Source organism: Glycine max, chromosome 19 (assembly GCF_000004515.6).
Source record: "Glycine max cultivar Williams 82 chromosome 19, Glycine_max_v4.0, whole genome shotgun sequence".
Lineage (NCBI taxonomy): Eukaryota > Viridiplantae > Streptophyta > Magnoliopsida > Fabales > Fabaceae > Glycine > Glycine max.
In genome coordinates this window covers 36,759,220-36,785,832 of record NC_038255.2, presented here as the reverse complement: position 1 = coordinate 36,785,832, position 26,613 = coordinate 36,759,220, and the positions used below count along the sequence as shown (strand labels likewise).

Genomic DNA, 26,613 nt, shown 5'->3' with positions numbered 1-26,613 from the left:
ATGACATAAAACTTGTTTGGAAATGAACATAATGGTCATTCAATCGTAGATCATAACAAAATGTAACAATGTTTAACATGCTCGTCCAAAAGTAAAGTGTTATAAAAACTTGTTTGAAAATGAAGACAATGGTCATCCATTTGTAGATCATAACGAAATGTAAAATGCTTGTCCAAAAGTAAAGTGTTATAATACTTGTTAAAAATGAAGACAATGGTTATCCATTTGTAGATCATAGCAATAGGAAATGTGTCATACTTGTATATCGACCAAGCATATAGCCTGTATTAGAATATCTTAGGAAATCGTAATATGATAATTCATAATATAACTCATTTTCAAATAAGAATAATATATAGTCCATTTGTAGATCATATTAATATGTACTCGACTTGACATCTTGACTAAAAATTGATCCTCTTTGTACTTGCTTATGCTCGATAGATTGCCCAGGTCTTAGCTGGTTGACCCCTTAATAGTGAGGACCACATCTAGCTTATAATATGCTCGGCTAATTGCCTAGGTCTTAACTAGTCAACCTCATATTGGAGTGAAGACCATGTCTGGGTCTTAATATGCTTGGCTAATTGACTAGGTCTTAAGTGGTCAACCTCATATTGGAGTGAGGACCATGCCTAAGTTTTAATATGCTTGGTTAATTGCCTAGGTCTTAACTAGTTAACCTCATATTGGAGTGAGGACCATGCTTGGGTCTTAAGTGGCCAACCTCATACTGGAGTAAGAACCACACCTAGGTTTTAATATGCTCAGTTAATTGTCCAAGTCTTAACCGGTTAACCTCATATTGGAGTGAGAACCATGCCTAGGTTTTAATGTGCTCGGCTAATTGCCTAGGTCTTAAGTGGCTGACCTCATATTGGAGTAACGACCATGCCTAGGTCTTAATATGCTTGGCTAATTGCCCAGGTCTTAACTGGTTGACCTCATATTGGAGTGAGGACCATGCCTAGGTTTTAATGTGCCTAGTGGATTCAACCTTTAACTAAACTTTAATATTTATAAATAAGAGATTTTTTTCATAATATTGAACAAAACAAAATTTGACTAGTGAAAATAGAATAAATTAATTGAAATAAAAATAACCTATAAATGGTGTTTTAGACTTACTTTATTCCTTGAGACTGATCGACCGTAGTGAGCTTTATAAGTCTAACGCCAGTTGACATATTTTCCTAAATAGTCATCCTTAACCTACAGTTCAATTTGTGTCATCAACATCAAGCAACTCTTTGTGTCATGCCCAATAGATTGGTGACATTCACACTATTTCACCACATCACTTCTTTTTTTCAGTGGACTGTTTAGAGGGAGACATAGTAGCTTTGAGTGATAAATATCTTTCAAAGTCTTACTCCTGCTAGTGTTTAGAGGAGTAAAGGTTTGAGGTTGGCCAACTTCTCTCTTTTATCTTGTTGATGATTCAACTTGTTTCCCTCCTCAGCTAACCTGATTTGGGAGCCTCGATTTTCTTCCTAGGTCGTAAGTTTCTTTTCCTTCTCAGTACCACTTCATCAATATAACTTCCTTAGCCTCCATGTGGCATGATGTTCATGATTGGATTTTGTCCATGTTGGTAATTTTCTTGTATATCAATGACTCGTTGAACTCCCCTGGACGTAGACCTTTTGTGAAGGTTGCTACAAACATGTAGTTGTTCAGATCCTCAACTTGTATTATGGCATTGTTGAAAGGGTCAGGTACTCCTTCAAAGTCACACCAGGTTGTTGTTAAATGTCAAAGAGGTCGGCTAGTATAGTCAGTCGGCTTTTGTTTGCCACAAAGTAGCACATGAATTTCTTTGAGAAGTCATGGAAGTTGATTATAGATTGATATGAGAAACTAGCAAACCACATCAAAGAAGCCTCTAATAAGGTTCCTAGAGACATTTTGCAACATAGAGCATTGCTCCCCCTGCTTATAAGTATCTAAGCTTGGAAGTTGGTTAGACGTCGGCGTTGATCTTTGGAGCCATGGAAATCCTCTATCTTAGGCACCAAAAAGTATGGTTGAAAAGGCTCAACCTCTATGGCCTTCGAGGATGGTTGGAAATCGTGTGGCAGTTTGTTTGTGGTCTCCCTTTCTAATCGCCTCAAATTCGCGACCTGATTCTACAACATGACATAAGTATCATCAACCTTCTTCTTGATCTCCTCATTCTATTGGCGCAAGGCATCTTGGGCCTCTAAAGCCTTATCCACCACCCTCTTGGCCTCTACACTCTCCCTCATGGCCTCCGCTATTTCTACCATTATACCTTCTAGTGTCGAAAGGTCACTGTTTGGGTTCCTCAATATGGACTAGTTGTTTGAGTTATGCCTCGTCGTCATCGGTGGAAGAAGAACAAAACAAAAGAAAGGGCGACAAAACACATTTCACCATGCCCCACTATGCGCGCCAAAATGTTCTTGTGCTAGATCGTGCCTCAGGGTAAGGAGACCTAGTCCAAGAGCATTCAAGTGTAAAGTGTAATTTGTTTGGCATGTACGTCAAGTGTACGATTATATACCTTCGATGGCATTCAATTGGGTCACAATATTTTAGGGATGGTTCTCCGTAATTAACATAATTGTTGTCTCGAAATCCTCAACGTGCACCCTAGGCAATTACATCATAACATTGACGTGGATTTTGGTAAAGCCAAAGCATCGATCCTTGTTACCTTGACGAGGTTGGTCGACATATGACCTAAAGGGTACATAATCCTTCAGTCTAAAGCACAAGTTCAAAGAATCTAAATCTAAGGATATATTTGTTTCATGGAATCTTTTTACATTCTCATGAATGTTATTCCTAGGAATTTTATTCCCAGGATTGTTATTCCTCAAAATTTTATTCCCATGAATATAACATGGGAATATTATTCCCAAGTATTTTTCTTAAAAATATCTTTGATTATATTTTAATATTCATGGGAATAGTTTTGAAATTTTAAAATAATTTTAAAAAAATAAAAATGGAACTTACATGTGTATTAGATAATGAATTCTCACATTCTCGTAGGAATATCAGTTTTCCACTCCCTCTTCATTGGAATAGAAATGTAAGCAAATATAGTAAAAAAAAAGGAAATTCTATCATTCCAAGGCATCAATAACACACAAAAATACTTTTTAAAACCTCGTAACAAACATAAATATTAGGGAATTCTTGTTTCACATAATCTCTTTCATTCTCGGGAATGTTATTCCCAAGAGTATTAAATGAGAATGACATTCCTGAGTATTTCAAGAAAAATACATTTGTTTAACTATTAAAATTGTTTGAGAATCTTTTTTATATTCCCAAGAAAATTTAAAAAATGTGTTTGGTTCATGTTATTTTTTCTTAGAAATGTATGTTATATTATTAAAAAGTGTCATTTTTTATATTAAAGAACTTATTATATGCACCTACATAACAAGACATGAGGCTAGACACTACAGTTTGCAAATAGTAGTGAAAAATCTTAAAAAATTTCAATAAATTCCTTAACCACATCTTACTATTAAATAAATCCAACACCATAATATTCCCTTTAGCCTTATAAAGAGCAAGAAACACAAAATGACATGTACAACAAAACTTTAACCACACCCCAAGTAAACAAAAAACAAAATAAGTAAACTGCCTTGATATCAATAATTAAATTTCAAAAACAACTGCAACATACTTGTCTTCTGTCTTTCAAAAATAACTGAAACATACTTGTCTTCTATCTTAAAAAAATCATAGACAAATAATGAGATAATAGGTATTGATATTGAGGGTATGGTAGAATTTTCACATAATTAATATGATTCTCATTATATAGGAATCCATATTCCTACTCTTTTTTATGGAAATCAACTCAATACAAAATCAACATAAGCATGGACATTTCACTTTCCAGGGAATAAAAGATACTAAGAATATGTTTTGATTACCTTCAAACAAATGTGGGAATATACATTTTCTTCTTCGAATCCTAAAAGATTCTATGAAACAAATGTCCCCTTACATCCCCATGTATACATTCCTGTGAATCCAAAAACATTTCACGAAACAAATGCTCCCTTAATTTTTATTTGCTAGGAAATATTTGTTGATAACCACAAGTATAAAAAATTACAGGTGAATATAAGTAGTGATTAAGACAATGAAGATTATATAAGTTGTTTTAAATTAAAAATCTCTACATAATTGGCATTTAAGTTATTTATAGCTAAAAACTTTGTGTGAATAATGTACAATAAGTTTCTAAATAAATAACTTTACAAAAAGTATATTCAAGTTACTCTATGAGTTGATCACAACAATGATTACCTATACAACACTCATCACTTATGAAATAAAGTTTATATCGTTCAAGTTTAACCCTACAAGAAAAAGTGTGTACAAAGCAATGAAACATGACAAAATTACTTTGAGAATCAAAAGCAACATGTAGCATAAAACATATACAAATTTTATAAAAGTTTTTACATATAACCAATTTCAATAAAAAAAAAAGGGAAGATACTTCATCAAGGCAGAAGAAGATAAGTGTCATAAACAATCAACTCAATTCGATCAAAAACATCCTTAAAATTGACCTTAATAGGCGTAAATGTTCCATCACCATACTTGACACATATCTACCTATCCCAGATCTCATACTTAATTGATATCCAATGTATTAGGGATTGTGTCAGGGTTTTGAATGTTGACTTGATATACACCTAGCCCAAATACCTCAACAGTCGTTTCCAAGGTTTCTGCTTCCTAGATCTATATATTTGCTTATTGCACCCCATAAAAAAGTAAAAACACAAAAGTGGACATTATTACCAAGTGTCTTTTTAATTCAACACACACCCCATAAATGGCAACCTTAGCACCTCTTTGCCTCATGTGTGTTGCGAGAAGATAAGGTTTGGAACTTTGAAGGAATTAATAGTGAGACAATGCAAGTTAAGGTGATGAGTAAATAATGTTGCATTCATGAGAATTGAGTTTGTGTATACTTAAGAAATTTGTTGGAAAAAGAGTGTAGGCATAGGTTGAGAAAGCAACAAGGGAGTAGCAAGTGAGGAGTGCATAAAAACTACCTTGACTTCTTCGATGCTAAGTGATGCCTTGCTAGTTTTTACATCAATATCATTCAATTCCAAAAACCATAATCCAAAGGAGTTTTATAAGCTTTCAGAATCATGAATCTAGGACAATGAATGCACAATCTCGAAAAACCAAATATGGATCACAACACATGAAAAAATGATGTTACAAATTTATGATTCTAGAATGGTAATCACATAATTGTGGGGCAATTATTCTAGAATAAATTTATATTTTTGGATTGCATGTTCTGAAATTAATTTTATATCTTTGAATTGCATGTTCGAAAAAGAAAGAAAAAACTTAGCTACAATAGTGCGGTGGGATTGGAGATATTAAAGGGTGTGAGATTTTGATTTTGAATTAAGGAAGTGTGATAAGGTGTTTTGGTGTTGATAGTTACATTGGTTGGGGCGTGAATTGAAGTTTGAATTGTAGGGATTATATGAGGTGGTTTTGTGGAAGTTAATAAGGGTGAATGGGGCACTGATTCTATTGGACTTGATAAAGGATTTGTGGCATGATATTTATGGGCAAAAAAAAATTGTTTGTGAGGTGAGGTGAGTAGGGGAATACAATTTCAACAAAGACAGTTTGAAATTATGTTAGAAAATAGTTTTTAAAACCAAAATTCATAAGCAAGAAAGAAATCAAACATACTCTTATTATATTCTGAAAAGTGTTTTTTGCTAACAAGTTTTTATCAATAATTGAATTCTAATTTATATGTTAATAGGTCTTGGCGGTTACTCAAGCACCTGAAGAGGCAGGGAAGAAGTGGTTCCAAGGGATAGTTGATGTTGTAAGACAATATATATAGGTTTTGGTGGTAAAAACTTATGGTGTTGTCTATTTGTTGAAAATACTAGTTTGATATATGGAGTGGTGAATGTGGGTATGTATCATCTTGCAGACGGCTAAGAACAAGAATGTTGAGCATATAATGATATTTTATTATGATCATCTTTAACAAAAGGACTATATGAACTTTATAGAGGTACAAATGATATCATTTTCACCTTACATTACTACTAATAGAATTTTTAGTTTTCTAAAACTAATTTTGATTTTGATAGGGCCCATAATTGTAGAGTTGTGTTGACACAAACATTGATATCACAGTTTCATGTTGACTCATGGATGACAGGTATGTTTACATGAAAAATCTGCATGGTTTGATTTCGTACAATAAAGGCAATACACCTCGTTTGCAAAAGTTAGCACTTTCATTAACAATGATATATTTCTTTTGTTTTATCTTTAATTGTATTTGGATTTGGCCAATGTCAAAATTCTTGTAGTCAGCATCAAACTATAGACTCATGAAAATTAATAAAACGGGATGAATTATACAATTTGCAAAAAAACCTAGAGGATCATATATAAAGACAATGATATATTGATAGTATCTAAAATTTGAATTACATCCCTTTTACCTTAGGTCCCATTTAAGGTTGTTACAAGTTTTTGGTTTTCAAGTGCAATTTTCAAAACAAACATGTTTAGAAAAATTGGAGCTGAAATGATTTTAAATCATTTTTGAAACAATTTTACACTCGTTTTCAAAACCAAGAAAAAATGTTTTGTGAATTTGGTTTTTAGTTAAAAAAACACATTTTCCATATTTGATAATGACACTTTTTGCTACCACCACCACCACCACCTCCGTCATCGTCACCACTACAGCACCATCACCATCACCATTGTTGTTGCCACCATCATAATTAGTTGTTTCTACCACCACCACCATCGCCACCAACATTGCTACCATCATCACCACCTCCACCATCAATGTTATCGTTCACCACCAGTACTGTTACCACCACCACCATCGCCAACAAGATTGCCATCACAACCATCAATGTTATCGTCATTATCACCACCACCACTTCTACCACCACCACCATCGCTAACAAGATCACCATCAACATTGTTACCACCAATGCCAATGCCACTACCGCCATCATTTTCACCACCAACACCACTACCTTCATAATCGCCACTACAAAAACCACCATTGTCGCTGCCACCATCATTTCCATCAACATCACCGCCGCCATTGACATTGCTACCACCACCAACAACAACAATACCACCTCCATCGACGTCACTATTATTGAGTTCAACACCCATGGTGTTTTAATTATGAGGAATTTTCTGGCATAAATCATAAGTGTTTTGAGTTTATTTATACCGATGAGTTTGCTTAAGTGTATTAGGGGAAAAAAAGTTTTGTAAACAACAAAAATTGAAGTAAACTCAAGGCTATCACGAGTCACTCAAAAAGGATGGTAAGCTTGAAAGGTTAAAAGAAGACTCAAAGTGTCCTTGATTGTGTACTATAATGAAGAAGTCAACGTGCTCACTTGATAAAGAGAAAAACTTCAAGACATGAGAAGTAATCAACAACTAAAGGACAAGAAAAGTATTGCAGACATATATACCTGCACAATGAACATGGCATGAAGAATAACATTGGTGCAACACACTCAAAATGGAATTTCATCACTAGAATGAGTTCATTCTAGACATTGTATTTGGAGTTCTAGAAATGAAATTGAGTTGTTATTAGTGGCTATGGAAATCTTGAAGAAATTTATTCAAACTTCATAAACAACTTGTGGTCTGATACAACCTGGATCGTGCATAAAATTGAGCCTGAAGTTGCAAATGCTAGTTTGCTTGGAAAACTTGATATATGAGCATTAATTTGAAGACTTGAGCTACAAAAATGCATTTGAGATGATCTTAGTGGTTGTGGAAAGCTAAGAGAAAGATCTACATCTTTCATGCAGAAGTCATGGGCTAACAAGGCTTAGATCTTGGAAGAAACTGATCATGAAGATAAATATGTCATTTTGTCCTCACTATATATCACAACTGCAATGCTTTGAAGATTTCTTATACTGTAGTGATCCAAATAACATGAGACTAGCGCCTGAATGTCAAGGATAAAATTCTATACAACTTTCATGAAGGCATCAAAAACTAGTTTGGCCGTTCAAAAGGTCAAAGAAATAAAAAACAGTACTAAGCATACAACAAGCTCACACTAGAATGTTTGGAATACAAGTTTGTCATGCCATCTCATCAAAGTATTCCTTTAAGAGAACATTTAGTGGCTTTCCACATCAGAGAACTATCTTAAAGCATAACATCATATGCAGGAAAGCTATACAAGCCAACATATCTGTAAATGATACATATATAGAGAGCAGAACATAACAAATGTTATGATGAGTTCATAGCAAGCTCAAAATGGATGTCTCAACTATGCTTTCAAGTGAAAAGCTTCAAAAGATTTGAAAAAAGCTCATCTTTTGATGAAGTTAGTGCTTTCCTCTGAAGATCTCAATCTTATCATGTTGCAAAGACATCAAGAAGGTCTTACTTAGAAGATCTATCAAAGACTACATTAAACAGATTACGTTAGAATAAAGTTGTTTCAGAATCAACATCAGAATGGTGTACTTGAGAAGTCTAAGAATGAGAACATTAGAATAATACTATCATAAAGGAGTTGTTAGTTGTAAAGTTAAAAGTAGTTTGTCTACTTCAAGAAGAAGTTACCCAAATGTCATAACAACTAGATAATGACTAGTTTGACATGTGGGGCCTATAAAAGGATAGAAGACAATTGCAAAACATGAGAAATAAGGTAGAAGACAATGTACACTATGCAAAAACCAGATTCATCTCCTCTCCCTACTCCAGATGCATTATGAAGCTCATAATGGTTGCAGTAAGAGTCCATATAGCTTATAGCTTCAAAAAAGATTCACCCCAATGAGTGTTGTAAAAACCTCTTAAACACTGTCTCCTTGTATGTAATCTGTAAGTATCCCAAATTAACCATGTGGGCTATGTTTGGATGTGAGAGAAGTGATAGGGAGAACCCATGGAAGGTGGGTAGCTTAGAGAGATTCTCTGAGATGGTAGCTTGAAGAGGCTAAAGTGAAATAATACTTGGATAGCCTGGAGAGGTGAAAGAAATATTTGTATTGTCTCTCCCATGACCAAGTAGGTGTCGTGGTTGGGTGGGTTTTACTTCCTAAAAGTTAGGAGAATCATTCTGTGGGTTAAGCCCATATGAAGAGGTGAAAAATACTTGGATTGTCTCTCCCATGGCGTTGTGGTTGAGACAGGTTATCTCTATGCCAAGATCAGGTGTGGTGTTGTGTTGTGGTTATGGAGATGTTGTGAAGTCCATCAAGGGGTTGACCGTTGTAAAAATCCAACATGTTGGTTGTGTTAGTGAAAATCTCATGAATTTGGGTGAGAACTGGACATAACCTAAGGTCGGGGTAAACCAATATAAAAAATCTGTGTTAAATCCTTTCTTCCCTTCCTCCTTACATTATGTTTTTTGTTGTCATAAATACTGCATTTACATCAAAATTTTATGAGAATGAGAATGACAAATATCAAAATGCATACATAAGAAGATTTTCATAGCAAGCTTAACTGTTTTGTTAAATGACATATCTAAACTAAATCATTTTTGTGATAACAAGATTTGTCTTAAACCAGTTCAATCATATGCATCAAAGTATAAAAACTTTCATAAAACAAAAAAATGGTTTTGTGGATGAAAAGCTGGAAATAACATTCTGAGTACAACATTATGACAAAAAACATTCTTAGTATTGCATTTGCATAACATAAACTGAGATTTTCATAATAACAATATTCTGATAAATTTTTTTATTTAAATAATGAACATCAAAACATAAGAAAATGTGCATTGACATTAGGTTCTCATAATCATATCAAACATTTCATAATGAGTTTTGTGACTAACCAAGTAGAGAGTTTAGTTATCTAAGTGTTTGAACCTCTATGTTAAGACTTTTTGCATACCAAAATAATCTTGAGTAAAAGTTCAAAAAAGGTAAAGTTTCAAGAAAGGTTAACAAAGTCACAATAACCCCTCATTCTTGTGATGTTTTAATCACTTCAACCATAACCACCACCAGTGTCGTCGCAACCACCACCACCAACAACACCACACCGCCACCACTTGTTGCTGCCACCACCAGCATTGCTACTGCCATCACCATCGACATTACTATCACTATCACTGCTGCCACCACTAGCTACCACCATCGGCATCGCCACTACCATCTCAACTACCACTGGTATCTCTACTGCTGTTGCTGGTACTAGCATCACCACCATCGCCATTGTCATCACCACCACACAAAAACACTTTTAAACTAATTTTAATACATCATGGAACTTTTCAAATGAATTTATTTGAAATTAGTCATATTATAAAAGCTAGTTTAAAATGTCTTCGAAACTAAAACTAAAAACTAATTTTTATTTTTGAAAATATCTAAACTCAAAACTAAAAATCACCCCAAACAGGGCCTTAAAAATTGGATGTTTAATCTAAATTTTTTCTAGCTATTGCATTGTCAATGACCACAGGATGTTGATAACACTCTTCTTGGGTTATCACCACAAGAAGCAAAAAAATATCCTCATATTGCATTTAGAGGTGTCTACGTGTTTAGAACTAAAACCTTGTTGCAACTATTAAGATGGAAATGTTCTTGATGTTATGACTTTAGATTTGAAATTATCCCAAATGCTATGAATGAGCACAATGTCTAGGTGAAAGGGAATATTTCTTAGTTGTGTTTTTTTTCTTAACTTTTGAATGCTAATAAAAATAACTCCCTTTTTGTTACGCAGTAACTAACCCCATGTATGTTTCTCCTTCTAGTTGCATTCTCAAGTATTTGTTCAATAACTACTGAAAGATATTAGAATTATAAAGTCCTTCTTTGATGCAACTCTTGTCCTGACATAACAAGTTTGTTTAGTTATCCTATAATTTCTCTGAAAATCTAGCAATCAAGGAGGGATAACTAACTCTCTTAACTCTTAAGTACTTCACCTAGCATCCCATACTACTCGAGGTGGGATGTAGGCACTCCTAATACCTAAGTCCCTATTGTCATATTTCTAGCAGTCAACCTAGGTAACTAGTTTTGCCCTCAACCCATTTGGATAGTTATGCATTTGCATTTTGATTAGAAAAGGTTTCACATATTGTTGGAGAATTTGGCATTCCTTCATAATTTAGAAGCCTTAATTGTTTATTCATTAGAGCCTTTGTTAATAATAACATAGTACTTGATAACAGGATTGAGAAAAAGTTATTTTATTGTGGAATAAGTGTTCATTCATAAGGAAAACATAGTAATATATCCAATATGTCATACAATATTACGTGCAACTTCCTAAATTTGAATTTTATGATTCAAAGATGCCTTTCTTCACTCCCCCAAGATTCCTACCACCCACCAAAGTAGAAAAATGCAAGGTACATATGACAATAAACTTTTAGTAAGTTGCTTTATTCAATTAGAATTTGTGTTTCACATGAGTGTTGATTGATTTCTATGGTTAATGTTATTGTACGCATGATGGGTTAGTCTCATAGATTGTGGATGCAATTATATCTCATGGTTGCTTCTTCTAAAGGGAATATAACGTTTAACAAACATTCTATTGTCGTCGTGTGAGGGGTATTACGGGATGACTTGTGAAAAATTTGTGTTTTACATTAATGATGACAATAAATCGTACCACCAAAATTGGTAGAGAAGGGGAAGCTGCACTTACACACATGTTTTCCTTAGGAAGTTTGAGCACATCAACATATCACATATCTTGGGCTGATTTGTAGGACAAAAGAGATAAAGGTGCTTGTTTAACTCAAACATTCTATATCAAGATTACATCTTATGGACTTTTCTATTGAGGATATGACGATGATGCATGCTAACTACTATCAATCGAGTATGAGATAACATCTCTCCTGGTAGACGGGAATGTTCCAATTGACGTTGGAGAAAATACTAAAATCTATGAACAAACTTTTGGATTTATCAAGAATTCCCTTGTATCTGGATTCTATAATATCTAAATCATGCAAACCAATTTATTTAGTGATGAGGACATAACCAAGGGCAAGGACCATGAAGCACTTGAAGGTCCCATGACCAGAGGCAGACTTAAACAAGCCCAACACGTCATAGAGACAAGGCTGGTCATTTGTATAGCTGCCATTGATGATGATTGAAGGCCCAAGTGGAGAAAGATGAAGGCCCAGAGGCAGAGGCACTACCAAGACTACTAATTGTTGTTGAAGGCCCAAACTAACTTGAAGGCCCAAGTTAAATAAGTTTTTAGTTATAATTTATTTTTATTGTAATTTTGGCCCAAACTGTTTAGAAGGCCCATGTCTATTTTTATCTTTTTCTTCAGATACACTATAAGTATTTGTTTTTGTTTTCAATAAAAGAAACTTTTGACATTTGATAAAATTTGGTGAGAGTTTCTCTCTGAGTTCCTTGTTGAACCAATCTCAGACTTATCAAGGTAATCCTTGTGGCGTCTACCCTGACTTATCTTCCTTCACCGGAAGTGGCGTCATCCAAACCTCCAGTGTCAGTGTTGTCTCAAAATCTTCCATTTAGAAACTTCTCAAATGACATTGAAGCATTTAATATCTAGACTTATACACAATGATTTAAATGTAGTGATATCAGGGTGTTCAATAAGCAGCAAATGAAGTATTCTACATTATGTCAGACATCACGATTACATACAAAATGCAATAATTGAAAGATAAAATAATTACATGAAACACTTAAAATTATCCAACTAATCACTTTATAATACATTATAGTTGAATCCATTAGGGTGTGATATATATTTTGCCAACTTACTAGTTTCAAAGTTAAATTGAGATTTCATTTTGTGTTACTAGGGAGTTTTGACTTTTTTTTCTTTGATCTTTCTTTGTTATACAATAAATCTAGAAAATACAATTTTATTACTAACATTTTCATGCTTAAATAGTAGTTTGGGGTTGCGTGCATGCATAATATAGTGGTAGAAAATATTGCTTGTAGATCTCATGTGATTTTTCTCACTTTTGTCCTAGCACACATTGACATCTTGGAAAATCATTCCTAAGTTAGAGATCTCAATTAAGATAATAGTCAATACACTAGAGGGTAAGAATCAAGATATACTCGTTAAATTATATTAAGTTGTAGCATCATTATTTAAGGATGTTCATATGGTATGAACACGTGTAATCTTGGAACTTTTATGTGAGATCAACCCAAAATAAAGTCATTTTCTTGTTGCATAGTTATAGAATTAGGGTCACGAGCAAAAAACAAGTATCTTTGAAGCTGTGAACCTTATTTGATTTGCTAAGTTGCACAACTTCAAACCATAATCTTTTAATTTATTTATTGTTGTTTATATTTATTACTACTACTGTTACTATTTGGACTTTGTAACAAAACATGGCTAGTTATAAAAGATGTAAGTGAAAAGGAAGAACCATGAGTTATTGTTGAGCATATCCACACATAGTGTATTGATTATGCATATACTCCATGCTAAAATAAATTAATATATAAAGTATGCTTAGATATGTTTGTTGTCCCTCAAATTTAGGTATTGTAATTTTTTTCCCTCTAACTTTAAATATGTTTTTCTTAATCCCACAGTTAAAAAATGTTCTTTGCAGTGCATTCGGACTGATGTTCCACGATTAGGGTATAATTTGTGGCAGTTTTTTAGTACGAGGGACTAAACAAAGTTTTTTTTGAATTGAGGGACTAGAAAACAAATTTAAATTTAAGGGACAAAAAACAACCCTAACCTAAATGTGAGGGAAACACATCTAAGCTTATAAAAATAATTAATAACCCTGGGCTATTATATATTTTGTGGTTTTGTATATATTAAGTCTCCAAATAGTTTGATAATAGATGTGTTTGATTCATGCCTGCTGCTCTGCCTATGTTTATTATTATCTGTACATAGCTAGTTGTCGCATATTTTTTTTTTTAGGTTTTTATTTGTATATAGAAAAAACCATATAGAGTGTCTCTGTGATCTGTGTTATTCGTATATGTCATACCCCATTTTTGACCCGTTTTTTAATTCTTTTTTTTCTCGTCTTTTAAGCCAGAAGTTTTCGTCATTTCAGATGAAATTTCGGCAGGGAGGTATTTTAAAATACCTCATTTTTGTTTCGAAGACGACCGTTTTTTTTTATTTATTTATTTATTTTATTATTTTTTTTTATTTATTTATTTTATTTTATTATTATTATTATTATTATTCTTATTTATTATTTTCTTCTTTTTTTTCCTTTTATTAAGTGTTTTTATTAATATCATTATTAGTATCTTCTTTTTATTTTATTTTATTTTATTTTATTTTGCTGTTTTATATTTTGTTTTTTTTCTTTCCTTTTTTTTTTTTCCCTTTTTCTTCTTTTCGGTCTTTTTTGGTCCAGGCCCAGAGGGGCGTTTCGTTTTTATTACCCTAATTCTGTCCTTTAAATACTGCATTAATTACTGTGCGTGTCAGGGGTGAATACAGACAGTCAGAGTGCCGGAATAGCCAAGCCACCACAAACCACCAACACAGCCTCCGTCAGGCCACCACCTACCACCATTTCACAAATCCGTACAAATCAACCACAAAAAAAACCAACAGAAACAAAATCCAAAACCCATTCAACACCACAAATTCGTATTCCATAACCACAAATCACACGATTTGTACCCCAATCCTCACACAGATCACGGAAACCGAATCGACATAAACCAAAGTAATACGAATCCATAACCATACACTACACGGTCCTAACTCACCAGCTACCAGCCCAAAACCATTTCAGCCCAGCCAAACACGAAAGAAAAGGGTAGGATTCTGTCCGTTTTTTAGTTTAGATCTAGGCTTGCCGCGTTGAGATTTTTGAAAACCGACCTCAGATTCATAACGAGTGAGTGAAGAGGGTTCGAGAGGTTTTTTTTTTTTTTAAAAAAAAGGGGGACTTGAGCTACTCCGGCACGGTGGCGCCGCCAGTGGCCGCCGCGCCGGGGGGGTGTTCTTGGCCGCAGAGGACTTCAGAAAGGAAGAAAGAGAAGAGAGAAAAAGAAGAAGAGAGAGAAAGAGTTTTTAAAAAATGAATTAAACCGGCCCCCTAGCCCTTATATAGAGGCTGGACCGGTTTGGTTTTTTTCCTTGAACCAAACTGGTCCGGTTCTCCCCTCTCTAGCCCGTTGGACTCATCTCTGGCCCATTTTTTTTTTTTTTCTCTTCTTCTTCTTTTCTGATTTCTGCTCTCACCCCCCCTCTTCCTTACTGCACCCCCTTCTTCTTCTCTATTCTTTTTTCTTTTTTTTTTTACGCACCATATTTATTTTATGTCTTGCATTTTTTTATTTTATGCATCATATTTAATTTTATGCCTCGCATTTTTTTATTTTCTTTATTTATTTTCCAGCACCATATTTAACTGTTTGTCTTGCATTTTATTTTCCAGCTCCATATTTATTTTTGTCTTGCACTTTTATTTTCTTTTTATTTTATGTACTCTATTTATTTTTGCCTTGCATTTTTATTTTATTTTTATGTCTTACATTTTTTTTAGCATCATATTTATTTTCTGTATTGCATTTTTACTTTCGTTTTATTTTTTTCAGCATCATATTATTTTATGTCTTGCATTTTTATTTTCTTTATTTATTTTATGCGCCATATTTATTTATTGTTTTGCATTTCATGCATTTTTATTTCCTTTTTAGCATATTTACTTTAATGCATTTGCAACTTTTAGTTTATTATTTTTTGTCATTTATTTTATTGCCAATTAGAATGTATCTAGGTCCAATGTAAATAAAAAAATGAGAATCTGCACCGACACTCACATTTATTTTTATGTTTTCTGCCAAGGATGATAATGTAATTTGAACTGTATCCGAGGAAAAGGACCCTCACTTGATCCAACGTCATTTTAAGGGATCCGGCGCGTTTAGACTTATCTCTGCATAACTAAAAATAAAAAAAAATCAAAAAAAAGTCAAAACCCAAAAACTTTCCATAATCAAAATTTCAAAAAAAAGGGGTCAATTTTTATCCTTTCTTTCTTAATCAAATCTTTAATCAATCTTTAATCAATCAAAACTTTTTTTTTTTTTCCAATTTAAAATCAATCGAACTCACTTCTTTTATTTCTTCTATGCCTTTTCGGCCTCCTATCTTTCTTAAACTCTTCTTTTTTTCGAACTTTAAAATCAATCAAAACCAACCACTCGACTTTCTACCCCGAACTACATGATTTTGATCCCATTCGGGTATGTAGGCAAAAGACTTTGTCTTTCCAAATCAATAAAAATAAACAAAAACTTTTTTTCTCCTTTCTTTTAAACCTATCTCTTTAATCTTTTCACACTTGAGCATTTATTTCCAAACAAATAATCAATTTAGCATAAAGATAAAAATAAGCAAGAGGTTCCTATAGAGTACTATAGACGTTTAGGGTGCTAGTACCTTCCCTTTGCGTAACCAACCCCCGGACCTTTGATCTCTTAAAAACTAGGGTTTTTCGAGCTTTCTCCCTTTTCTTCGGAAAAATAAAAGATCGGTGGTGATCTTAAAATTGCGAGTCAACGCTAATCAATAGCTTGATATCCAAAAATCACCGCGACAGAAAAATGGCGACTCCACTGGGGATCACACTCCTAAGTGGGTTAAACCTATCTTGTTTTTCTTCATCTTTATGCTTTGTTATTATTTGAAACTGTAAATACGTGCTTAAGTGTTTATCTTTTACGTGAGTGGTGAGATAAGTCCTACACCCGGACTTGAGGGAAACATAAGATAGGATGGTGGTATAATCATAGTGTCTTTCCGAGAGTGAGTTTCGGATGTGGCACATGTGATAACCCCGCTCAATGGAGGGATCTTGGGAGTATTACTATGTTGGCATGAGTAGTCGTGTCCGGCATTGATATTTTCAAGCGACCTATGAAGTTGAGGACCTTTAGTTACCTTTAACCCATCTTGGCCTTTTAGGATGTAGTGCGGTGACTAATCAAGAGTAGTCTTGAATTGGCTGATACGCGATACTACACTCAAACGAGGCTTTCCTATGGACGTTGTTGGACCGGGAGTAGTCCCGTAATCCGACAATATTCGGAAGTGGTCAATGACTTTGGGAACTTGGTAGAACCTGTGATACAGGTACATATGAAACCATAGTCCTTACCAAATGGCGTGTTTACCCTTAACTCCAACATTTTGGACTTAACTTCACCATGTTTTCTCCGTACTTTGGCATAATCATGCATACACGCATCCATGCATAAACTCTTTTTTTCATCCAAATTATCGAAGGACTTAGACAAGCTTTTTGTAAACTTTGTAGATATGGACATCCCACTGAGAAGCACTAGGAAGTACCTTTTCAAAAAAACAGACTTGTTAAGATTAAGGGAGCTAGCATCTTTAGTAAGTGATCCAGTTGATTTTCAAGCTCACCATGGGAAGTTGCTCAGAATTCTTAGAGTAGATGTTGAGGAAGGATGCCTAGAGACCCTGGTTCAGTTCTATGACCCGCTCTACCATTGCTTCACATTTCCCGATTACCAGCTTGTCCCCACACTTGAAGAGTACTCCTACCTAGTTGGCTTACCTGTGCCAGACAAGATACCTTTCCATGGTTTTGAGCCTACCCCTAAACCCTCCGACATCGCAGCCGCTCTCCATCTTAAAACCTCCATCATCCAAGCAAACCTTACCTCTAAAGGAGGCCTCCAAGGTTTTCCCACCCACTTCCTCTACCAACAAGCCTCCATATTTGCTGAAGCAGCTAGTACACTTGCCTTCCATTCTATCCTAGCCCTCCTTATATATGGCCTTTTACTCTTCCCAAATATTGACAACTTCATCGATATCAATGCCATTAAAATCTTTCTTACAAAGAACCCCGTACCCACTCTACTCGCCAATACCTACCATTCTATCCATGACCGTACCCAGGCTGGCCGTGGAACCATTTCTTGTTGTGCACCTTTACTCTATCAATGGTTTACCTTCCACTTACCTCAATCCCGTGCCTTCAAGACCAATGATGACAAGCTTTCTTGGCCTCACCGAATCATGACTCTTGACCCATCTGACATTGTTTGGTACCAAGCAGCTAGTGACGTTGGAGAGATTATTGTGAGTTGTGGTGAATATCCCAACGTACCTCTTTTGGGTATGCATGGCGGAATTAGCTACAACCCACTTCTCGCTCGACGACAATTTGGGTACCCGATAAAGACAAAGCCAAACAACCTTGCCTTGACTAATGAATTCTATCTTAAACATGGAGATCACTCGAACAAAAGGGAAAGATTCGCACAAGCTTGGAGCGCTATCCGCAGACTCAGCAGAAGTCAGTTGGGAAAGAAATCAGATTATGTGCATGAATCTTACACCCAGTGGGTTATTGATAGGACCAAGAGCTTTGGCCTACCCTACCGCTTACCTAGATACCTATCGTCCACCATCCCACCATCATCCTTGCCTATCCCTTTTGACACTAAGGAAGAGTTTCATGAACAATTAACCAAAGAAAGGCAAGAAAAAGAAACTTGGAAGAGGAGATGCCAGGAGCTCGAGCGAGAGAATGAGACTTTGAAGGGGAAGATAGCCCAACAGAGCCGTGAGCTTTTTATCTAGAACCAGAGGATGATTGAGAAGGACGACTTGCTTCGTCGGAAAGACGCTTTGCTCCACCAAGATGCTAGAAGGAAGAGGAGGTTTATGGATTTGTTCTCCAGTGCATATTCAGATTCCGAGGATCCATCTACTCCGGGAGTTTGAGTCTGAAGTTCTTAGGACCTTATGTTTAGATTTTAGCTCCCGAAATCTCTTGACTTGTAAAAAAAAAAAAAAAAAAAAAAAAAAAAAAAAAACTTCTTTGTAATATTCCAATGCTTAAGTGAAGTGTTTCAGTTTATGATGTTTACAATTTCTCTAACAAGTTCTTCGATAATAATTTGTTCTCTTTCTTTTTGCATAAGCATAAGCATGCATCATGTTGCATTCATAGTTTCTAAATCGAGTCTCACACTGTGTTCTCTACTTCAAGGGGGAGGGGGGTCAATTAGCCGCCGCCCAAGGAAAGTGGCCCGGCGAATTCTCCACAAACCAACTCGCATTTACAACACCAGGGCCAATCGGAAGAGGATGGATTTAGTTGAACAAGAAAATCAGAGTCTCAGGGAGGAGGTTGCCACTTTACGAGAGGGAATGGATAGGTTGACGACCATGATGAGTGCACTCCTGTCAGCCCAGAACTCTCAAGCTGCCGCCGCTGCTGTAGAGCAGCCTTTGGTGAGCACAACCCCGCTATCTACAGTGACTTCTCCACCCCTCTTTTTGCCTCCAGGTTGTACATGGGGAATGCCACCTCCAGTCTGTGGAAGCCCCCAGCCCGCTGTATCTGAAGTTCCACTTCCTTTTGCTCAGCAGTCAGCACCGGTTCCGCAACCCGGTACCTCTTTCCCTCAAGCTGCAATGACTTATTCAGCACCACTGATCCACACTATTCAACAAGAGGTTGAGCCAATTTTCCAAGCTGAAAATGTTGTAGCCTTCGACAAGATGGAAGAACTCCAAGAAAGATTTGATGGTATGCAAAGAGAAGTCGAAGCCCTCCGAGGAAGAGATCTGTTCGGGAAGGACGCCTGTGAATTATGCTTGGTCCCAAATGTTACTATCCCTCACAAGTTCAAGGTGCCAGACTTCGAGAAGTATAAAGGGAACTCTTGTCCCCACAGCCACTTGGTGATGTACGCGCGGAAAATGTCCATGTATACTGACAATCATAAGCTGCTTATTCATTTCTTTCAGGACAGCCTGACTGGGGCCGCTCTGAAGTGGTATATGAATTTGGATAGTGCGAGCATTCGTACTTTCAATGACCTAGGTGAAGCGTTCATCCGGCAGTATAAGTACAATCTGGACATGGCCCCGGATCGTGATCAACTCCGTGCGATGACACAAAAAGAGAAGGAAACGTTCAAGGAGTATGCCCAGCGTTGGAGGGAAGTGGCTGCCCAGATTATCCCGCCATTGGAAGAAAGGGAAATGACCAAAATATTTCTGAAGACCGTGAGCCAGTTTTATTACGAGAAAATGGTTGCAAGTGCGCCAACAGACTTCACCGAAATGGTCAACATGGGGGTGCGATTAGAGGAAGGTGTCCGAGAGGGACGTTTGACTGGGGAAAGTACCCCTGCCGCAAGTAATGCCAAGAAGTTTGGAGGCCACTTTGCGAAGAAGAAAGATCAAGAGGTGGGAATGGTAGCTCATGGTAAGCCTCAGCAGAATTTCACCCCATATCGTCAGGTTGCGAATGTCACATCCGCTATCCCAAACCCATCATATCACCAACAAAGGCCACATTACCCCTACCAATACCCTCCACAACAATACCCTCCACAACAATACCCTCCACAACAATATCATCCACAACAATATCCTCCACAGCAATACCATCAACCACAATACCCTCAAAAACAACAAAATCGCCCGCAAACCTCCCAACAACCATATCACTCACAAAACCGCCAGAAAACAACCTTTGATCCAATCCCAATGAAATATGCTGACTTACTCCCCGCCCTGCTCGCCAAAAACCTTGTCCAGGTCAGAACACCCCCTGGTTTCGTCATGATTTAACCTGCGCTTTCCACCAAGGGGCCCCAGGTCATGACGTTGAAAACTGCTATGTCCTGAAGAATGAAGTGCAAAAACTAGTCCGAGCCAACTTGCTATCCTTCAAAGATCAGAATCCCAATGTTCAGGCGAACCCTCTGCCGAACCATGGGCCTGCTGTCAACATGATACAAGATTGTGATGAAGACCGTGTCATCTTGAACGTCCAGCACGTTCGAACTCCCCTGGTCCCAATACATATCAAGATGTGCGAGGCAGCTCTGTTTGACCATGATCATGCAGCGTGTGAAATATGTCCTGTGAGTGTAAAAGGATGCCCGAAAGTACAAGAGGACATACAAGGGCTGATAGACAGCAGAGAACTAATCATCACGAGGAAGGACAAAGAAGTATGCGTCATTACCCCTGAGTTTCAGCGGTTGGAAATAAGCTATAACAGTGGGGAATCAACTACTACTCCACTGGTGATTAGCTTGCCAGGACCTATGCCGTATGCTTCTCTAAAAGCGGTCCCTTACAAGTATAGTGCCACGATGTTGGAAGGTGGGCAGGAGGTGCCTTTGCCCTCTCTAACTCCTGCGATTTCTGTGGACAACATTGCTAGTGACAGCAGGGTTCTGAGGAATGGACGTGTTATCCCCACATTGTTTGCAAAGAAAGTAAATGATCCGGCAGTTAAACAGGTGACAGTGAACGGCCCCGATACAAGGAAGGAAGTAGGCCAATCCAATGGGACTAGCAAGAATTCTGATCATGACGAAATTCTGAAACTGATCCAGAAGAGTGAGTATAAAGTAGTAGACCAGCTGCTGCAAACTCCCTCTAAGATATCTATTTTGTCTCTGCTATTGAACTCGGAAGCACACCGTGAGGCTCTAATGAAGGTGTTAGACCAAGCTTTTGTGGAGAAGGACGTGACTGTTAATCAATTGGACAGTATAGTAGGAAACATTACTGCCTGCAATAATTTAAGTTTTAGTGATGAAGAGCTTCCTGAGGAGGGAAGGAACCACAATCTGGCGTTACATATATCGGTGAACTATAAGTCTGATGCTCTGTCGAATGTACTTGTGGACACTGGTTCCTCATTAAATGTAATGGCCAAATCCACATTAGATCAACTCTTCTACCAGGGGCCTCCCATGAGAAGAAGCGGGGTGGTTGTCAAAGCGTTTGATGGATCAAGAAAGGCTGTTATCGGGGAGGTTGATTTGCCCATTACAATTGGGCCGTCCGTTTTCCAAATTACATTCCAGGTGATGGATATCCAAGCCGCATACAGTTGCCTTCTGGGTAGGCCGTGGATCCATGAAGCTGGGGCCGTGACATCCACCTTGCATCAAAAGCTGAAGTTTGTCAGAAATGGGAGATTGATCACTGTGAGTGGAGAGGAAGCCTTGTTGGTTAGTCATTTGTCAGCTTTTTCCTTTATTGGTGCTGATGAAACAGAAGGAACCTCTTTCCAAGGCCTGACTGTAGAGGGTAAAAAGCCAGAGAAGAGTGAAGTGTCTTTTGCTACTTGGAAGAGCGCACAGAAAGTGGTGCAGGAAGGAACAGGTGTAGGATGGGGAAAAGTTGTGCAGTTACTAGAGAGTAAAAACCGTGAAGGACTGGGATTTGCTTCTTTTGCAGGATCCGCAAAGAACAGTGTTGGATCAAGCTCCATTACTAGCACCTTTTGTAGCGCCGGGTTCATCAACGACTCGCCAGAAGCCAATGCTGTCTTGGAAGATGTTCCTGAAGAGATAGTACTTGCATTTGTCACACCTGGAAAACTTGTTCGCAACTGGGACGCGGTTGACATCCCTTCAGTAGTTCATGCATCAAAGTAATGTGTCTTTGTTTTTTCTGTTTGTTTGTTTTTCAAAAAAAGATCCTTTCGTCTTGCCCAGGACGAAAGCGCAATCATGTAGGGCTGTTTTGTTTCAAGCACTACTCTTATTAATGGAAAATGTGGTTTATCCCGATATCTATGCTTATTGCTCTTTCTGGAAAATGGTAACACAAAAAACCCAAAATATTTTATTTTTGTTTTCTGATTTCAATTAATTATAAAAAGTCTGCATTGTTCATTCATTTTCTAAAGTCAATCATCAATCATATGCAGACTAGGCATTTATGAGCCCGTTGAACATAATAACCCTGCACTCTCTCCCAACTTCGAATCTTCTGTCTACGAGGCTGAAGAGGAGGAGGATGATGAAATCCCAGAGGAACTTGCTCGGTTATTAGAATATGAAAAGAAAACCATTCGGCCTCATGAGGAGGTAGTAGAGGTGATTAACTTGGGAACCAAGGAAGATAAGAAGGAAGTCAAGATTGGGGCATCGCTTGAGGCAACTGTCAAACGAAGGGTGATTGAATTACTCAAAGAATATGCTGATGTGTTCGCATGGTCGTACCAGGATATGCCCGGCTTGGATCCCTGTATTGTGGAGCACCGTTTGCCTTTGAAGCCCGAATGCTCACCGGTCAAGCAGAAACTGAGAAGAACTCGCCCTGACATGGCTCTCAAGATCAAAGAGGAAGTACAGAAGCAGATCGATGCAGGTTTTCTTGTCACATCAGAGTATCCTCAATGGCTAGCCAACATAGTGCCTGTTCCAAAAAGGGACGGCAAGGTCAGGATGTGCGTCGACTACCGGGATTTGAACAAGGCTAGTCCGAAAGATGATTTTCCTCTACCTCACGTCGATGTATTGGTTGACAGCGCTGCAAAGTCCAGAGTCTTCTCCTTCATGGACGGTTTCTCTGGGTACAATCAGATCAAGATGGCAGTTGAAGACAGAGAAAAGACATCTTTCATCACGCCTTGGGGCACCTTTTGTTACAGGGTAATGCCCTTTGGGTTGATAAATGCAGGTGCCACTTACCAAAGAGGCATGACCACTCTCTTTCATGACATGATGCACAAAGAGATAGAAGTGTACGTGGATGATATGATTGTCAAGTCAGGCACTGAAGAAGAACATGTCGAGTACTTGCTGAAGATGTTTCAACGGCTGAGAAAGTACCAACTTCGACTGAATCCCAACAAATGTACCTTTGGTGTTAGATCTGGAAAACTCTTGGGTTTCATTGTCAGTCAGAAAGGTATTGAAGTAGATCCTGACAAGGTCAAGGCCATTAGAGAAATGCCGGTTCCACAAACAGAGAAACAAGTGAGAGGTTTTCTTGGGCGTCTAAATTACATTTCTCGTTTCATCTCGCACATGACAGCCACGTGCGGACCTATATTCAAGTTGCTTCGGAAAGATCAAGGGGTTGTTTGGACCGAAGATTGTCAAAAGGCTTTTGATAGTATCAAGAATTATCTGCTAGAACCTCCAATTCTTATACCTCCAGTTGAAGGAAGGCCTCTGATTATGTACTTGACTGTGTTAGAAGATTCTATGGGCTGTGTGCTCGGACAACAGGATGAGACCGGAAGGAAAGAGCATGCCATCTACTACTTGAGCAAGAAGTTTACAGATTGTGAGTCCAGGTACTCCCTACTCGAGAAAACTTGTTGTGCACTAGCCTGGGCTGCCAAACGTCTTCGTAACTACATGATTAACCACACCACCTGGTTAATATCCAAGATGGACCCGATCAAGTATATCTTTGAGAAACCCGCTTTGACAGGAAGAATTGCTCGTTGGCAGATGTTGTTATCCGAGTATGATATCAAATACCGCACCCAGAAGGCAATTAAGGGGAGTGTTCTTGCGGATCATTTGGCTTATCAACCAATTGAGGACTATCAACCCATCAAGTTTGACTTTCCTGATGAAGAGATTATGTACTTGAAGATGGAGGATTGTGATGACCCATTGCTTGGAGAAGGTCCGGATCCCGAGTCTAGATGGGGTTTGATTTTTGATGGAGCAGTGAATGTCTTTGGCAATGGAATTGGGGCAGTTATTATCACTCCTGAAGGTAATCATCTCCCTTTCGCCGCAAGGTTACAGTTCGATTGCACCAACAATATGGCAGAGTATGAAGCATGTATCCTGGGCATTGAAAAAGCCATCGACTTGAGAATCAAGAACCTTGACATTTACGGGGATTCAGCTCTCGTAATCAACCAAATCAAAGGAGAATGGGAAACTCGCCACCCCGGTTTGATTCCATACAAAGATTATGCAAGGCGTTTGCTAACCTTCTTCAACAAAGTGGAGCTTCACCACATCCCTCGTGATGAGAACCAGATGGCAGATGCGTTAGCAACTTTATCCTCCATGTACGAAGTGAGTCACCGGAACAATTTGCCAACAATCAGAATTCAGCGCCTCGAGAGGCCCGCTCACGTGTTTGCAGTCGAAGAGATTGTTGATGATAAGCCCTGGTTCCATGATATCAAGTGTTTCCTCCAAAGTCAGGAATATCCGCCTGGAGCATCCAACAAAGACAGGAGAACTTTGAGAAGATTGTCTGGTAATTTCTTCCTAAATGGGGATGTTTTGTACAAAAGAAACTTTGACATGGTACTACTCAGGTGTGTAGATAAGCAAGAAGCAGAATTTTTGATGCATGAGGTACATGAAGGCTCCTTTGGAACTCACTCCAATGGACATGCAATGGCAAGGAAGTTGTTGAGAGCAGGTTACTACTGGATGTCAATGGAGACAGATTGTTGCAAGCATGCTAGGAAGTGCCACAAATGCCAGATTTATGCTGACAGAATTCATGTACCACCAACTACACTTAATGTTCTTTCTTCTCCGTGGCCTTTCTCTATGTGGGGCATCGATATGATTGGTAGAATCGAACCGAAAGCTTCAAACGGGCATCGTTTCATTCTAGTGGCTATTGATTACTTCACCAAGTGGGTTGAAGCAGCATCTTATGCAAATGTGACTAAGCAAGTTGTGGTCCGCTTTATCAAGAATCAGATCATCTGCCGTTATGGTGTGCCCAACAGAATCATTACAGATAATGGAACGAACTTGAACAACAAGATGATGAAAGATTTGTGTGAAGAGTTCAAGATTGAGCATCACAATTCTTCTCCTTACAGACCTCAGATGAATGGCGCAGTTGAAGCTGCAAACAAGAATATCAAGAAGATAGTGCAGAAGATGGTGGTCACATACAAAGACTGGCATGAGATGTTACCGTATGCTTTGCATGGGTATCGCACTTCAGTGCGTACCTCAACAGGGGCAACCCCCTTCTCTTTGGTGTATGGCATGGAAGCAGTACTCCCTGTGGAGATTGAGATTCCATCAATGAGAGTTATAATGGAGGCCCAGTTATCAGAAGCTGAATGGTGCCAAAGCAGATATGATCAGTTGAATCTAATTGAAGAAAAACGCATGAAGGCCTTGTGCCACGGACAACTTTATCAACAGAGGATGAAGCAAGCTTTCGACAAGAAGGTTCGTCCTCGTGTGTTTCAAGAAGGAGATCTTGTGCTCAAGAAGGTTTTATCTTTCCAACCCGATTCTAGGGGCAAGTGGACGCCTAATTACGAAGGCCCATATGTCGTCAAGAGAACTTTCTCTGGTGGTGCGCTGATTCTTACGACTATGGATGGGGATGAGCTCCCTCGTCCCGTGAATGCAGATGCAGTCAAGAAATACTTTGTCTAAAAATAAAAGAACAGCTCGGTAAGTCGAAAACCCGAAAGGGCGGCTTAGGCAAAAATGAGCGTCTCGGTGGGTCGAAAACCCGAAAGGGCGGCCCAGGCAAAAATTAGAGACATCGAACAGAAAAATAATTAGCCTGATAGGTCGAAAACCCGAAAGGGCGGTCTATGCAAAAATTAAGGATCAAAAGACAAAGTAACTGCATCGAGCTGATCTTCGTTCATTTGGGGCACAATGGAATGTCAAGGAGACCCTGAATCTGAAGCATCCAAACAGTGGAATTCAAGGTTGTCAGAGGGAACAACGGTTATTGTGTTCAATGAACCTTCGATTTATATTTACCATTTTCCAAACTTTGTAAGATCAGTGGAGCCATGCCATTGGCAGGTCACCACTCTTTCAAATA

General features: G+C 37.8%; 2 protein-coding genes and 1 pseudogene across 2 annotated transcripts; all 3 read left to right on the top strand.

Annotated features, from left to right (window-relative positions):
• The first annotated feature begins 4,922 nt into the window (after nt 1–4,922).
• On the top strand, nt 4,923–11,566 carry LOC113000428 (glucose-1-phosphate adenylyltransferase large subunit 1-like; annotated as a pseudogene).
• A 5,768-nt stretch (nt 11,567–17,334) lies between these two features.
• Nucleotides 17,335–18,633, top strand: LOC102665367 (uncharacterized). Its single transcript, XM_006605126.1, has one exon. It carries the CDS (start codon nt 17,335–17,337, stop codon nt 18,631–18,633), a length of 1,299 nt encoding a protein of 432 aa, XP_006605189.1.
• Nucleotides 18,634–18,984: 351 nt separating this feature from the next.
• Nucleotides 18,985–26,210, top strand: LOC100814838 (uncharacterized). The gene is made up of 3 exons (XM_003553279.3): nt 18,985–20,607; nt 20,700–22,465; nt 22,745–26,210. The coding sequence occupies exons 1-3, from the start codon at nt 18,985–18,987 to the stop codon at nt 26,208–26,210; spliced, it is 6,855 nt and encodes a 2,284-aa protein (XP_003553327.2).
• The last annotated feature ends 403 nt before the right edge of the window (nt 26,211–26,613 follow it).